Source organism: Poecilia mexicana, unplaced genomic scaffold (assembly GCF_051168715.1).
Source record: "Poecilia mexicana isolate PSO_F unplaced genomic scaffold, ASM5116871v1 scaffold_14, whole genome shotgun sequence".
Taxonomy (NCBI): domain Eukaryota; kingdom Metazoa; phylum Chordata; class Actinopteri; order Cyprinodontiformes; family Poeciliidae; genus Poecilia; species Poecilia mexicana.
This window is the reverse complement of record NW_028263383.1, coordinates 7,754,936-7,770,341: the sequence shown is the minus strand read 5'-3', so window position 1 is coordinate 7,770,341 and position 15,406 is coordinate 7,754,936. Positions and strand designations below refer to the sequence as shown.

The following is a 15,406-nucleotide window of genomic DNA, read 5'->3' as shown; positions in this document are numbered from 1 at the left end:
AATAAGGCAACTGATATCAGCTCAGAGGAAGTTTTCACTGAGCACAGCAGGAGTCCAAGGGGACAGATATGTGATGAGGGTGATCGACTGCAAAGAAATAAGAATGAATCCTTTAACAAAATATGCACTGAATACTAAATATCTGCCTGCAGATGTGCAAAACAGATTAAGAGCTGTCCCCAAATATTTGTAGTCAAAAAGTTTTCCAAGAAAGTGTCATCAAAGAAAGAAAAAAGCGATTCAAGTGCTACATGCAGGGGAGCTGTTTATAAATTCACACTTCCATTTTTCTGATTTTTACAGTTAAAAAAATCTAAATATTCTTTTCCATGCATTACTGCTTTTGCAAATCAACCATGACCAATAACATTTGGCTTATTAGAACAAAAAATACAAAAAACATCCTTTAATGTCAAAGTGAAAACTAATTTTAAGAACTAGTTACAATGATATAAAAACACCCAGAACCTGATGCTGCCACCACCGTGCTTCACAGTGGGGATGGTGGGTTTGTTAATGTGGTGTTTGTCAAAAAAATCAACTTTGGTCTCATCAGATCAAAGAACTTCCTTCCATTTAACCATGAAATTTCCCACATGATTTTGAGGGAATTTAAGTCAAACTTCTTCAACAGTGGATTCCTTGTTGCCACTCCGATAGAGCTTCGACTCTCCCATATCAGCTGCTGTAGCCCGTACTCCCTCTGTGTTGCAATAGGTATTCTGGTGGCGTCTCATTTGAAAATGTTCAAGGGTAGTCTTGCAAGATACTCTATTTGTATTTTGATATCGTTATCGCATCAATTTAATAAGCAGTAATCTGTTTACCTACAGTTTCATGTGTCCAACCCTATGGAAGGCCATTCAAAGGTCAAACTATCCCATCCTGATCATTAGATGAGCTCGTCGCTCTTCACTCTAAAAGCCCCTCATATTCTCCAGTCTCTCCATTCGCCTTTGAGTGGATTTGCGTCGGCAGTCGGTCTCCTTGGCGCTCAGTTTTTCAGCTCTCTCTCTCCTCAGCAGAAGGAATCTGATACATGATGCAGAGGATGGTAATGCAGCTGGGCTCATGTAAAAATAAAATCTCCATTACTGTCCAGGACAGACAGTTGTTACCAGCTATTATAAAAATAGCTGGTAATTAATCCAAGTCTGAATCAGGGTTAGACGGTAAACACAATCTCTCCTGGAGAAAATTTAGAAACAGTCATTTATTGTACTTGCAGACTTCAGCTAAACCCTGTAGATCATTATTAAAAAATATATAGAGAGAAAGATGAGAGGGTTAACAGTTGAATGAGAATGGCAGCTTCTAAATTTGAGGGCTGCAGAGAGATGAGCTAAATTTGGCATGTGTGCTTGAGGAATGTGTATACTGGACAAGGTGAGGGAACTGGACAGCAAAGGCGTTGCCAATTATTCTCCTGAACAGCCGGCTCACCTTGCTGGAACACCATCACACATCTATGAGTAAGCAGTGTGAAACACGGAGAGTTGGAGAATGACTGACACCTCAAACTCCAGGTGGTGTGACCCTGAAGACACAGGCGACGGTCTGCCAGGCCATCAGTTATGGCTGTATGAGGCCGTTAGTATGAGAGTCATCAAACTTACGGTAGGTGATAAAGTGTAGAGTAAAATCCTAATTCATTAGGTTCGATTTCCGACCAGCTTATCATATTTGGTAACTTTAATACCATGCTAAATATGAACCAATTTCTTGAATTTAGCAAAAATAAATATTTTAAGTAATCTCCAGTGATCTAAAAAAGGTCTGATTTAATTTAAGACAGCAAAGGAAAAATGACTGAGTATTTTTGTGGAAGAATAGATTTGATTTCTACATCAACAATGCAACAGCAGAGTGGAATACAAAAAAAGAGCAATACTGAAGTTGTTATATTTCTTAACTATTTTTTTTTTCTGTCTAGACACAAAACCTTGTTCTAGTAGTTTTTATAAGAACCAAAAAAGCTCCAATGAATGAACAGTTGAGTGTTCACCCTCATTTGTGTTATTTTCTGTTTATTACAAAGCATTATGAGAGCTGACCAAGACCCAATGTATGTTGCATCTCTCTGGTTATATATTTGGTGGAGGGAATAAGTGTCGGTTTTGATTAAAAGGGATATTCGCAAGTAAAACAGGAAAGAAAACATTTTCTGTATCACAGATTTGTCCTTGAAAGCTGAAGCTAGCTCTCATAGAAGCAGAATATTGTTTTTGCTGGAATTATTCATGCACCTTCAGGAAGCAATAACCCAGGTGGCATATTTCGAAAGTCCAATGGGTAAACAAACAATATTGAGGAGGAAACTTGCTTCAGGGAAATGGGCATCATTTGTTTGCTTTGTGTACATTCTGTGGTGTCAGCATGCCTTCTGCGATCCCTGGGATATTAATTGTTAGCAAAATAAATGAGTCATTTTCTTGCAAAACATCCACAAATGTTTAGTCATCTAGCACACCTCCATTTAAATAGGAGTAATGTTTGTACTTTTTTTTGTCTGATTGATGAAAGATTATTCACCGGGGCTAAACTTGGTGTTCTGAAACTTCTTAATAGGAAACTGCAGGCATATCTCATTATGTGGGTAAAACCTAAGAATAGATTCATTTTTCTCAAAACTCTCCGGATGATAATGACCCTTCCTCTATAATTTATTTTCACAGTAATAAACGTCACATTATGTCCTTTTTTGATTCAGCTCAGATGTGAGGAGAAACATGGATGGATAACGAAGCCATTTAGCTCCATGACTGCTCAAGCTTCTTTTCCACTATTCTCCTCTTCTTGCAGTGTAATGTGATCTCTTATTGCTTTTCAGCCGTTTTACTCTATTATTTTGCAATAAGAGTGTGGTATGTGCTTCTAGGTTTGGGGGATATTGTTTAGGGAAGCTTGAATCTGCAGTCATAAAGCGTAAAAACTGCTACCTAAAAAAACAAAACAGTTTGTGCTAACCAAAGGTCGGGTTCAAGAATGTCTTTGAGTTTGACCCCAAATAATGTATTAATATTTTTAATCTAAAAATTATTGGTTAAAAGTAAACCAGGTTGACTAAACAAGCAATACTTGGGTTAATTTTGATTTTGAAATATTAATGATTATTTATTTGTAAGGATTTTTATCATTCTCTTTATCTACTCTGTTGTCTATCTTTATGAATGTTTGGGTTTGTTAGAACATTTTGTTGTGTGCCGATAAAACAGATGATTTGTCTTCCAGGACTGAAAGAGTTTTCTAAATCTGCAGCCATAGTACTAAAGTCTTGTGCAACACCTTTAAAGTCTCACTGGCACAAGACATCACATAATTGTTCCTACCCTCCAACTTCCATGCATGACTGACAAGAACCAAGTCTAGAGATGCACAGGAAGAACATGGAAACTCTAAAGCTTCACTGTGGAGTGAGACTAAGACTTTACTGCAGTGAGGCAACAATTGTATCACTAGACAGCCCAAAATGTACTAATATTTGATTGTATCTTTTTAACTCAACTGCATAAAAATGATCAAATTAAAGACAATAAAGACAAAGCCCTTTTTTTCAGACTTGACTTAATTTAATTTTGACAATGTTCCCTCACTGACCAAAGAATGAATGTAAATATAACTAGAACTTGTGCTAACTGCTACTCAGCAGACACTCACAGAAATAACCAAACTATAATTTCTCACCATGCCATATTTCAGACCTGTACAAGCTGTCGAGTGCTCAGAAAAATATAAAAGATAAAGAAAGCTGAGATATGACCACTGCTGATTAAAATTCAAAAGCTGTGGACCAAGCAATACATGAAGATACACTTTTCAGGGATTTTATGGGCCAACAAAATGAGAGGGCATCTTGACGAATAGGCAGTAGTGGATCACTTATAGACACAAGTCATCAATTACTGTCATGCAGCAGCCAGAGGGAGGATGGGTAATGGCGTAGGCCGCTGTCATTAGCTATAAGCTAGTTTGACCTTTAAGAATGAAGATTAACTGAAAATCTACTCAGGAGTCTCCTACAGTTTCTGGAGGACATTCTGCTCAACAAACGATCAGCCTACAGCTTTCCAGAAAGCAGTGCTCTGATATTAAGAACTGGCTTATCAGAATAGTAACTTGTCATTTTAAAATATGGGCTTAAGAATACGTTTGTAGATAACTTGTTAATGTGGTTGATAAACATTCAGTCTTTCTTTTAGGATCTAATCACAAACCTAGATGTAAATTACTGGTTAAATCAAACCCTGACCCCTTCCTCTGATCCTTATCCTAAAGACAAATGTATTTAAACATAAAATTTCTCATCTAAAGAACCAGAAGACAACTTAGACAGGTTTCCTTTAGTGCATACACCAATAAGAAGTTGCAAATTGTGTCACGGTGAATAACCTCAGAGCAGACAGGAGGTAGGCAGCAACAGCTTGAAGGTGAAAAAATTTGCTTTAGCAGAGTCTAAAGAAACATACAGAGAAAATACAGAGTAGAAAACAAAATTAAACACATTGAGAAGCATAAAGAAACAAAACAGGAAATGTAAGCAAGGAGCTTATGTAAACAGGAGGTCCTGACTGTAGTTGACTGAACTATTGAGGAAAGTGAATATTGGAAAGTGAAACTGATTAACTGAGTGGAATCAGCTGGAGGGCAGGAAGCTGACGAAGGAGCATACCTGCTGGAAGACAAAATGAACGGACACAGAGACAATTACAAAACACAAACTGAGCGCAGACATGAGCAGAGACATTAAAACATAAGAACGTAGAATGAAGCACAAGAATCTCAAAAATTCAGGCCACAAAGTGATGAAAGCAACGCTAAGTCCAACAGAAATGTACAGAGCAGAAAGTTAAGACAAATTAAATACATGACTCTGCACAGTCATTCATGTCCCAAAACAAAAGCAGAAAAAGAGAAAAAAGGCAGCGTTCTCAGAGAGTTTGATGAAAGAAGAACTTAATTCAGGATTATTTCAGTATTTTCCAGTTTTTAAAAAAGTTGTAGTAGCCATAAAAGCTTTTCTTCAACTTGTCTCCTGCCGGACGGCAGAAACCAAAACAATTTATGAAGAGGGTAAGAGGAGTCTTTATAGTGTTTATAGATGCATAGATTGACCATAGAGTGGTTTTGTATAAACTTAGTGGCCTGATAGAAAACCTGATTTACTCTATTTCAATTTAAAAGATAAAGCTGAAGGATAAATGTTAAATTAAATCTATTGCAAATCTAGACCTATTAAGTCCTCTTCAAAATGTCAAGATGTTGTCTTGAACAAGGGATGTGCAGTAACACAATTCAACTTCATTTATTGAATAAACTAATTCCTGAAGTGTATTGTTGTTCATATGTAGTGCATAAACTACTGTTTTTAAAAAATCCTTTATTGTGTTTTGTTTTTAAAATCTTTGAAGTCTAACATCAAGTCCCAGCTATACTCAGGTATGATATTAATAACTGAACAACTTAGAGGACATGGTGCTGGACTCTGGCCTGTCCATCATGTGGGGTCCTGCAGCCTGGGCCGTGCAGAAAGCAGCAGCAGTTCACCCTGGAAAGTTCACCCTGACAGTGGGTGGATGTGATGAGCAGTCTGGCTGCTGATGTATGGAAGAAGCTATGAGTCTGACTGCCCATCCATGCTGTGAATAAATATCAGAGCTTACATTTTCCCTTCAGGACTGCCGGATGACAAGGGAGGATTTATAGGAAGGATTTCACTCTTCCCTTTATTTACCGTTGTTTACTATATTTAAATAAATAAGCGCTGACTTGTAGGGACTAAGATTTACCATGAGGTCACTTGAGTATCTTATGAACTCTGCGAACTGTGGAAACTTGAAGCTTTAACCAAACCCAAGTTCAAACTCTGACCTCGACTATGACCCCATGTAAGCTCTGTGTCCGTCCCACAACTAAATTATGTATCAAATACCAACATCTGCTTTGCAGAAATGTGTTTAAAAAGAGTTATACCAGATCAAAAGACAGAAAATGGTTAAGTTCCAGCATTAAGTCAGAAACGGAAACAATGTGCACTTTGACTGATTAACCCTTTCTGACGCGACTGGCAGCAGTCCACTGTCTTCTCCTTGAGTCAGACAACTGATTCACTTTCCAAGGTGCCACTGATACATTTCAGCAGCAGAGCCTTTAGCCGCCATGGGGGCTTCAGTGTCATCAGTTGCTGTCAGCCAGAAGGATACACTGCGGTCAGTTGAACATCAGATATCAAGCGTTTTGTAATTCAATCTAAACAAAGACAGGAGACGCCGAGTATCCATATCGTCTGTTTGTCGCACACTCGTTAGAAAAGCAACGATCACCATGGAACACAATGAGGGGTAAACCTATCCTGAGTGCTGCTGGAGGAATCGGTCTTATGTAATAATACCAAATAAAAGTGGCTATAATAGGCTTATAAAGAAGTACAGCTCATATAAAATGGTTACAAAAATAAAAACATGAGTAAAGCAAAGAGCAGTTTTGAGAAAAGTTATTTTATGCCATCTCTGAAAGGTTACTGGGTATTTGTGAGGCACTTTGTAACTCAACCTTAATATCTTCTTGAGAGTTCAAGTGACTGAATCAAATGACTGTCAAATGAACACTCTGAACTATTCATTTTCAGATTGGATTGCATTCATTCATCAAACTTTAAATGTTGGGTGACATGTAAAGGTAACACATAAAAAGTGTCTACTCAAAAAGACATGACTTTATCAGCACAAGATTTGAAGGCAGGTAACTTGCAGCAGAGCTGGTGGCTTTATAAATAAGTTGTTCTATAATTGTAACTAAATAATGTTTGTTAATCAATGGCATTTAACGTACAAAGCTCTGTTCTGCTTTTACAGACAAATTGTAGACAAAGTAGACCACAACAAGTTTTATCTGGTGTTATTTGACCAAAGCACTTTCTGCCAAATGTTTGCTGCGTCATTTTCACGGCTTGTGATAAACTCATGATCTGACTTCTTTCAACTAGGCTTCACTTTAGCTTTCAGCTACTTTGTAATGTGAAAAACAATGAAAACAGTTCAGGTGATTTGAAAGGAACTGTATTTCTACATGATTTTTGTAATAATGGACAGATTTATAATCTAGCGTCAAACTGCATGTGATGTCTTGCTGCAGAAGAGTGCTACAAGTAAACCTAATTCAACCTGGATTAGCATCTTACCTAAAGATATTTTAGCACAATGTGGTTAAGTATCAAAGTTATTTACAGATCTGTAAATAAATGTACTACTTCTCAGTAATTTATTGTCACACACATATTTTAATTCCCTAATTCACTTTATCTACCCAAATGTGATTCTAGTAGCATGCTAAATATATGCAAAACTGTTTAAAACCTTAATGAATCAGACTACACAGACTTTAATACTGAAATGTTATCTCACTGCAGTGAGATAACATTTCAGTATTAAAGTCTGTGTAGTCTGATTCTTTTCAACATTATAAAGTCAGCAACCATCATAATTTTTCACCCTTGACACACACAGTGATCAGCAGCTACAGCTAAGTCGTGTGACAGAGTGATTTTGGCTTTGTTGGGTAAGTTGCGTCTGTCTGGTTCTGGCTCAGTCCATTACCAGCCTAAATGACTAATTAATGGTCCAGGGACAGCTGACACCAGCTTCTCAAGATCTGTTTACACCCCCGTCTACTCCAGAGCTCTTCTTCTTCACTTCTGCCTTCATCCCTGTTCTCCCCCTCCCTCATCTCTTATTCATTCGCTGGTGGCGTACAGTTTGAGGCGCAGGTCTGCTGACAGACAGATGGACAGATTGAAGGGCAGGTGAAACAGACTGTAGAGCTGCGCTCTGCATTTGATATAGGAGGAAGGTGGGTCATGTGTCCCCATCTTTACTGAAGGAGGGATAGATTATCACTGATCTCCACCTGCTTACACACCCAACACTTCTTCCTCAAGAGTTTAATGGAAGGTCTGATGGATCCTATTATGAGTAAAATGCACACTTGGCAGTTCCTGCAGAGTCCTGAGACTGCATGCCAAGACTGCTTATCTATAGGTAATTGTGTGCTCAAACATCCATACTGCAGTACAAAAAGATACACTGGACTTTTTATGAGCTGTCTCATTAGTATGGGTCACATCAGACTTAAAAATTGAGAAATTTCTGTAGAGAAACAGAAGAGATACTGAGTTTGAAGGTCTTGTGTAATTCTTTCTTGAGCGAATGTAACAAGGAGTTGAAAACATTCCCCGGAGATTTTGATTCTTATTGGATTTATGCATTTGGTGCAGATCGTTTACCCACACATCCATGATGGAAACTGTCATGTTGTAGGTTGGTTGATAAAAGATCCAAATTCAAAGAGACAGAGGCAGCTTGTTGGTGAAGGATGTTTTAATGAAAAAAAATATGAAAAAACTCTCAAAAACCACAGGAATGCTGGAAAATGGACCTGAGCGAGAGCTACTAATTGCAGGTGTGTTGGGAGAAGAGGGAGAGGGAGAGAGAGAGGGAGAGAGAGAGAGAGGGAGAGAGAGAGAGAGAGAGAAACATTGCTTGTTTCATCTTGCAGTCTTGACACTTGTTTCCTTCTTTTTGTCTTTATTCGCTTTTTTTAAAAAAATGTGTACAAAACATAATCTAAGAGGAAATATCAATTTGCAATACCAGAAGAGATATCTATGAAGACCAGTTGAAACTTCAGCACAGCATTTGAGCAAAAAAACGATTATATTGAAATTTATATTGGCATTATGCTGTTCTGTGTCAATATCCTTACTTTACATATTAGATTCTACATCTCTATTAGTTGGCCCCACATCGAGGAGTTGTGATGTGCATTGATCTATTGTGCATTCATGTAATCAAATGTATTATATTGTATTATATGTTTGCAGAGCCACTGTGTGTCTCCTCTCATTTAGCATTTAAGCAACTATGAACAAACTGAGGCTTTCAGAGGGGAAGGAAACTTGACTCACAATGCCATTAGTACCCGGGTCATCCACATAACAGTGAACAGATACACACACTTACATCCGGGTTATCACTGCAGTCAGGACATAGGGATGAGTAGCCTGAGGTAAATCAATTTTGAGATTCCCTGTCAAATTGAAGGCCCCACAGAGGGCACCATGACAATATCAGCAGCAGCCGGTGTAAAGCAGCCGTCGCTAAATCAGCTCTGTGTGCAGGAAGATAGAGCCACCGTCCATCAAGTAAGCTCCAGGTTCCTGCGAAGAGAAGAGCCTGACCGAGCTGGTGTCCTTGTCTGTCTGTAGGAATAAATATTGACGTTAATATAGCTCTTTCGACTTATCAGGAGCACCAGCAGTGAGCTCACTTTCCATTATTTGCACACTTGTTGTCTTTCTGTGTGTCTAAGTCTTATGTTTTATGTTTCTGCCTGTGCCTATACTTACACTCCAACCTTGATCTGTCATGTCCATTTGGTTCTTGACTGAAGATTGAACCAGTTTGAGATTTTAAAAAGTATGTAAATTATCAATATAGAGCTCACTTCTTCTATCATATAGTTTGTCTGTATGTTTGATTGCATTTTTAGCTTTACTTTTTTAGGTGAAATGGAATGAAACCAATTCCAACTTACTTGCACAATGTTTTTACAAAGGCAGAAATTTCCCTTGTACTCTTTCCATTTTATTACAATTTAACCATAACATTTTATGTATTTTATGGGTTTTATGAACTAGTAGTGCAGAACTATGAAGAGGAATATTTATTTGTTTTCCACGAAAAACATCTGAAAGTGCAGCATTTATACAGAAAGCCTTTTTCCAAGTATTTTATACTTTTGTCTTGAAGGAAGAAACACATGAAGAAGAGGAAAAGGTTTTATGTAAATTATCCCATTGTGCTGCTATATGAATCTCAGATGCTTGTTGTCCCAATGGACCTCTGCCTGAGTCTCAAGTACTTTGCAGCCTCCAACATAGTTTTTTTTTTCTTTTCCAAAATCCATCTTCCCATGATGTTTTATCGGCTTCAATGTGCCTTTTGAACAAAATCATCCCATCAGCATTATGATCTGTCATCTCAACCCACGTCGCAAAAAATAATAAAATATTGTATTTTTTGCAAAAGAGGAAAAAAAAAGATAGAAATGGATGGGGCCTTTGTTATGAGATGCAGAATTATCCAAGAGTTATAGTGTTATAAAGCAGGCCATTCAAATGTGAGGCTGGTGGTTTGGGAGTTAAAGGCTGCATACTGTTTCTGCTCAGAACCACTGGAGCTCTCCTTGGTCCTGAACTACAGGTTGATTTCAACTGTTTTATCTTTTTCATTTCAGTGCCTGTTGGGTATTTTGTATGTGTGATTTTGCTGTTAAACTAGATTTGTTTTCATAAGTGTATTGTGGAGCTGACCTTGGTCCTGAAGGTCTCTTTATCCTCAATGTTTCAAGCTGAACTGCCAGCTGTTAAATATATCTGAAGAGGTGCACAAGTTCATTTCCAATCAATATTCTTTGGTAATTGTCATATATTTCCCTCCAAAACAATGCTGCTCATTCTCCTTAGGGCTTTGTGATGCATCTCTGCTCCAACACAGATCATTCAAATCACTGAATTACCTCTTCAACATGGCATCCAGTTTGGCTAAGGCCTAGTAAGAACCATTTATTTGATTCACGTTGGAATAAGCATGCATCTAAAACCTGCAGAAGACATCCTGTAGACTCCTGTTGTGCTGCATTATTTTGATATGAAAGTAGATTCTTGTTTGCCAGAGATGTAAAGAGTGTGATCAGCTCTCCAGATGGCCATGTTGTTTTTCTCTGAAACTGAAGGCAAGTTGATCAAGTCATTATTATTTAACAGGCTTCACTACCTGCATTTAATTACAGCTACTAATCTGGATTCAACAAAACAACCCTTGCATTACTTCTAACGAATGCAAGGAGCTCTGCAGTAAAATGATCAGCAAGCCAAGAACCCGGGGAGTGCAGCAGGACTCAGTAAGACATGGTGAAACAGAATATTGCTGAATGTGTTGATGTAATTTGTTAAACACAATGTAAAGTTTAACATTAAGCAACATAGACAGATAGTGTAACTTTTTTTGGCCATCTTAAAGCCGCAGGAGAGTAGATATATATTTTTCATTTTTCTGACTGGTTTTTGAATTTATATTATTACAAAAGCTAGAAAGAAACACGTTTAATTTCAAATCAGTCCATGTATATTCCCACATGATTTTTGTGAAAAACTCAGAATGGCACTTCCAATGACTTTTTTCCTCAATGACGGCTTTCTTTTCAGGCCAGGTGTGGACAAATACCTGAGCAATGGACCTCAGCACCTCCTCCAGAGTCATAATGAGCCCTGCAGCTGTTTGTTTGATTGACAGCTAGTCAGTGAATAGAGAGTTTGCAGTTGTGTCAAACTGATATTCATAGTTTGTGAATATAAGTTCACAAACTGTTTTAGAACCTAACCCTGCTGGAAACTTTTATGCAGCTTTATCTATGACCTGTCTAGTCTGTTTGTTCATCATGAATTCTTCAAAGCTGTTAGAGGTGTATAGAAGAGCTGTATTTATACTCAAAATCAATTATCTACTAATTAAACTGCAAGCAATATTGACCTGGACATACCGAGTATTAAAGCAAAGGTGAGCACACATGCGCTAACATGTTTTTTTTTTTTTTGTAAAAATGTATTGTAAAAAAGCATCCTTGTTCTGTTACTTCACTACTATGTATTACTTTATGTTTGGCGATTCCAAAAAAAAAAAAAAAAAAAAAAAAAAAAAAAAAATCCCACTAAAATAGTTAACTCACTCAAGACTAATTATATTAGAAATTCTTAAGCAAATCATTATAATCCAAAACATTATATTAGTTTTTGGGGGTTGCTTGTACTCATCCAAAGGGTGTACAAATAAGAAGGGAGAGGAGGAGACAAGATTCACTTATTTATTTATTTGGTTGTTAGTTTGTTTGTTTATTTATTCATTCTGATATCAGATGTTGTCTTTAATAGAGAAGCAAATACTCCTTTTGCAATACATGCGCATGCACGTATTGCAACATCATAATAAGGTTCCGTCACCCAACATTATCAATGGCCCCCATCTGGCCACCCCTTTCAAAACTTTCTGGACGTGCCCCTGCAAGTACTGTCCCGTGTGGTGCGTGTGTGCGGCTCTCGCTCTCTCTGTGTGTGACAGGCGTCAAAAATCCCGCCGAAGGAGCTCTGATCAGCAGCTTCTCCACGCAGCTGTCCAACGCTCAGATGCGCAAAGATCCCAGAGACAGACCGAGGTGACAATGGGTGGAGAGTTCCTCATCTCCTGATTGTTAGAAAGAAGCGCGTCGCTTTCAGCGCGGACTGACTCGACTTTACGTCATAATTTGAAGCTTTTAGACAACCAGTAAATGAAAAGATGTGGATAACTCGTAGTGCCGAACATTTAAGCGGTGTTTTCTCTGTTTGGAATCAGTGGGGTTCGCATTACGTAGCGCTGCTGTGTTTATTGTCTTCGCCAGTCAGGACAGATGACGCCTGCCCGTCTTCTTGCAGCTGTGCCAGGGACTCGGGGACTGTGACCTGCTTACCTGATGGGGGCCAAACCGATCGACCTTCGGACATACCAACATGGACGTCCACTTTGATACTTAGAGGTAGAAACATCTCAACTTTACCTCAAGGCGCGTTCACTGTCAACGGCACCGAGTTGGAAATGGTGACACTCTCGCTTTCCTACAACGGGATACAGACTATTGAGCCGTACGCTTTCCTGGGACTCACCCGATTACATTTGTTAGACCTGAGCCATAATCAGCTGGAAACTATCTCATCCAGGGCTTTCCACGGACTGACGGAGCTGCGCTCTCTTTTTCTCAATTACTCTGTTTCGCCCGATGCCACAGCGCAGCTTTCATCCGCGCTCAGTGCGCAAAGTTTGCGGAACCTCCACAGACTGGAGCTGGCGGGGAATAGACTAAAGTCTATACCCATGGAAAGGTTAGATATGTATAACTTGCACTTTTTAGTCCTCATAAATAACTCAATTGAGTACATTGGGAGAGAAAACATATCTAGTTTGTACCAGCAGAGACGAATACGCGTCTACTTGGCTTTAAATCCGTTTCGATGCAACTGCGAACTGGAAGTGTTTTACTACTGGTTAAAAAACTCATCGCAGTGTCAGGATGCTGAGCGGGTGTTTTGCAGTGAGCCGGAAGCGCGGAGGGGGGTCCCCGTGGAGAAGCTGCGGGGAGAGGACGTGGACTGTATGAACGAGAACCTGGAGGCAGTCTCATACGTGTTCCTCGGCATAGTGCTGGCTCTGATCGGAGTGGTGTTCCTCATGGTGCTGTATCTGAACCGGGGAGGCATCAAACGGTGGCTCAATAACATCAGAGAGGCGTGCAGGGACCAGATGGAGGTTTACCACTACCGCTATGAGCAGGACTCAGACCCCAGGTTGGCCAACGTGGCTGTTTAGCTCAGTGCTGGTGCGGAAGGATAGAAGAGACAACGATGAATCAAGATGCTCATGAAAAAGGGGAGAAAACTGGTCTTTAACTTGAAAGTCTTGGTGAAAGCAAGAGACAAGTGTGTCTCAGTGAAATAGAACATCACTGACAGTTAATTTCAATAATAATTTTTATGGTTAGAGCTTTTGGGTAATGAAAATCTAAATTTCAGTTTCTCAGAAAACTAACAGTCAGGAGGAAAACTTTAAAGTTATCCAGTCACTGATACAAGCCACAAAAGTTCAGCTCTAAATAAGATGGTTGTTAGGAGAATCCCTTTTTCAAGCATATTATTAAAAAGTTAAGTGGAAGGATAACGTGCAACAGAAAAGGTGCACAAGCAACACCAAGGAAACCACACACAGATGTATCCTGGACATTGTCTACAAAAGTGACCTCCTGCTTTGCATTGTGCTGAAAACAAGCAGCGGATTCCCTCTGGACACACACATGTATGAGCAAGAACCTGGAGATGGTTTTATGCGTGTTGATCTGCATAATGCTAATCCAGATAAGAATGATATTTTGATGATGCTGTATCTCACCTAGGAAGAACCAGAAGAACCTAGAACACAATCGCAATGAGCAGGACTCAGATCCCAGGCCGGCCAATGAGGTTGTTTCACCGGGGCCAGTCTGAGTATAAGAGGAGCCACAAGCTGAATTTCATTTGCTGGGCCTACTTACAAATAAGACCAATGTTCACCACAGCATTAATGTGTTCATTTGTATGAACATTTTGCATGTATGAGGACATGTTTTAGGTTTAGTGAGTCAAATATGACTCCCCTAAAGAGACTGTCGGTCAGTTTGCATTGTTTATGTAAGAAATTGCATTTGACATGAAGTCTTTCTGGACATGACTGTTGTACATATCTTGTAGAAATTCGGTTATTTTTCTGATTTACTCATCTGCTCTTGCAGTCATGTTTTGTGTATAGTGACCTGTATTGAAGCACTAGTTGAATTATGCTGTGCTTACAAGACAATATTCAAAAAACTATGAATTACTTGTTGAGATTTATTTTGCAAACAATTGCAATGTCAACAAAATATGAATTAAGCTCAAACATTTACAATAACTCAATAAACTACAATAGAAGGATTAATTTATGGCTATCCAGCCATAAAAGCTTATGTGACTTTTATTACGTCTTAAAACATGCTTCAAAACTTTTAATTTACATTTGAACAAAGAAATATGAATTATTTAGAAAACATGGGATCTTGCTAAACTCCCCATGCTGGCATAGGGAGCCCTTAACAACGGATTACTTCTCTTACGCATTTGGAAAGTTTTATGTTTAAATACTCTAGATAAATCAGGCTTCTGTTGTGATGTGAAATAACAGAAGAGGCAAGAAGTCAGGATTTCATAGAATTACATTTGGAATCAAGATTATGAAAAATGTAAGGGGCATAAAATGGGTTCTTTGTAGTTATTTCTAGATGGAGATCCAGACAAGTAAATGACTTTTCTGATAATGCTTTCACAACTGAAATGTAAACTTCTGAGGAGAACTGCGGTTTTCATAAAGACGGCTTAATGACATGGATTTTTCAATCTGAAAAGCTCAAATAAAATTGTGACTCAGCTACTGTTATTCTTAGAAAAGTAGTTTGCTGCAGGCTCACAAGCCCTGCAGGGAGAACAAGATTATTCTGTCTTGGTTTATTAGGTGGAGTGCAAATTATAAGAGAGAGATGACATTAGCAGGCTGGTGTATTTATCAGAGTGCCATGTTTGTTGTAAGAAGTACAGCTGAAATAAAATTTATCTTATACAACTTGAAATGTATTTTAGCAACACTTTTTGGGAGGGAACATGTATTATTTCAGGTTAGTTTATGTCTAAATTAGTAGTTAGATATTAAACATTAGAAAATTAGATTTTAAATGTGGTTTTGTTCATAACCATAGTAAA

The 15,406-nt window shown here is 38.5% G+C and overlaps 1 protein-coding gene across 1 annotated transcript; it reads left to right on the top strand.

Moving 5' to 3' along the window:
- The first annotated feature begins 11,287 nt into the window (after positions 1-11,287).
- Positions 11,288-13,570, top strand: tpbgl (trophoblast glycoprotein like). The gene has a single exon (XM_088012487.1). It carries the CDS (start codon positions 12,387-12,389, stop codon positions 13,449-13,451), a length of 1,065 nt encoding a protein of 354 aa, XP_087868613.1. The 5' UTR covers positions 11,288-12,386; the 3' UTR covers positions 13,452-13,570.
- The last annotated feature ends 1,836 nt before the right edge of the window (positions 13,571-15,406 follow it).

Coding starts and splice junctions, on each gene's coding strand:
- tpbgl (XM_088012487.1), top strand. CDS start 12,387: ATGTGGATAACTCGTAGTGCCGAACATTTAAGCGGTGTTTTCTCTGTT.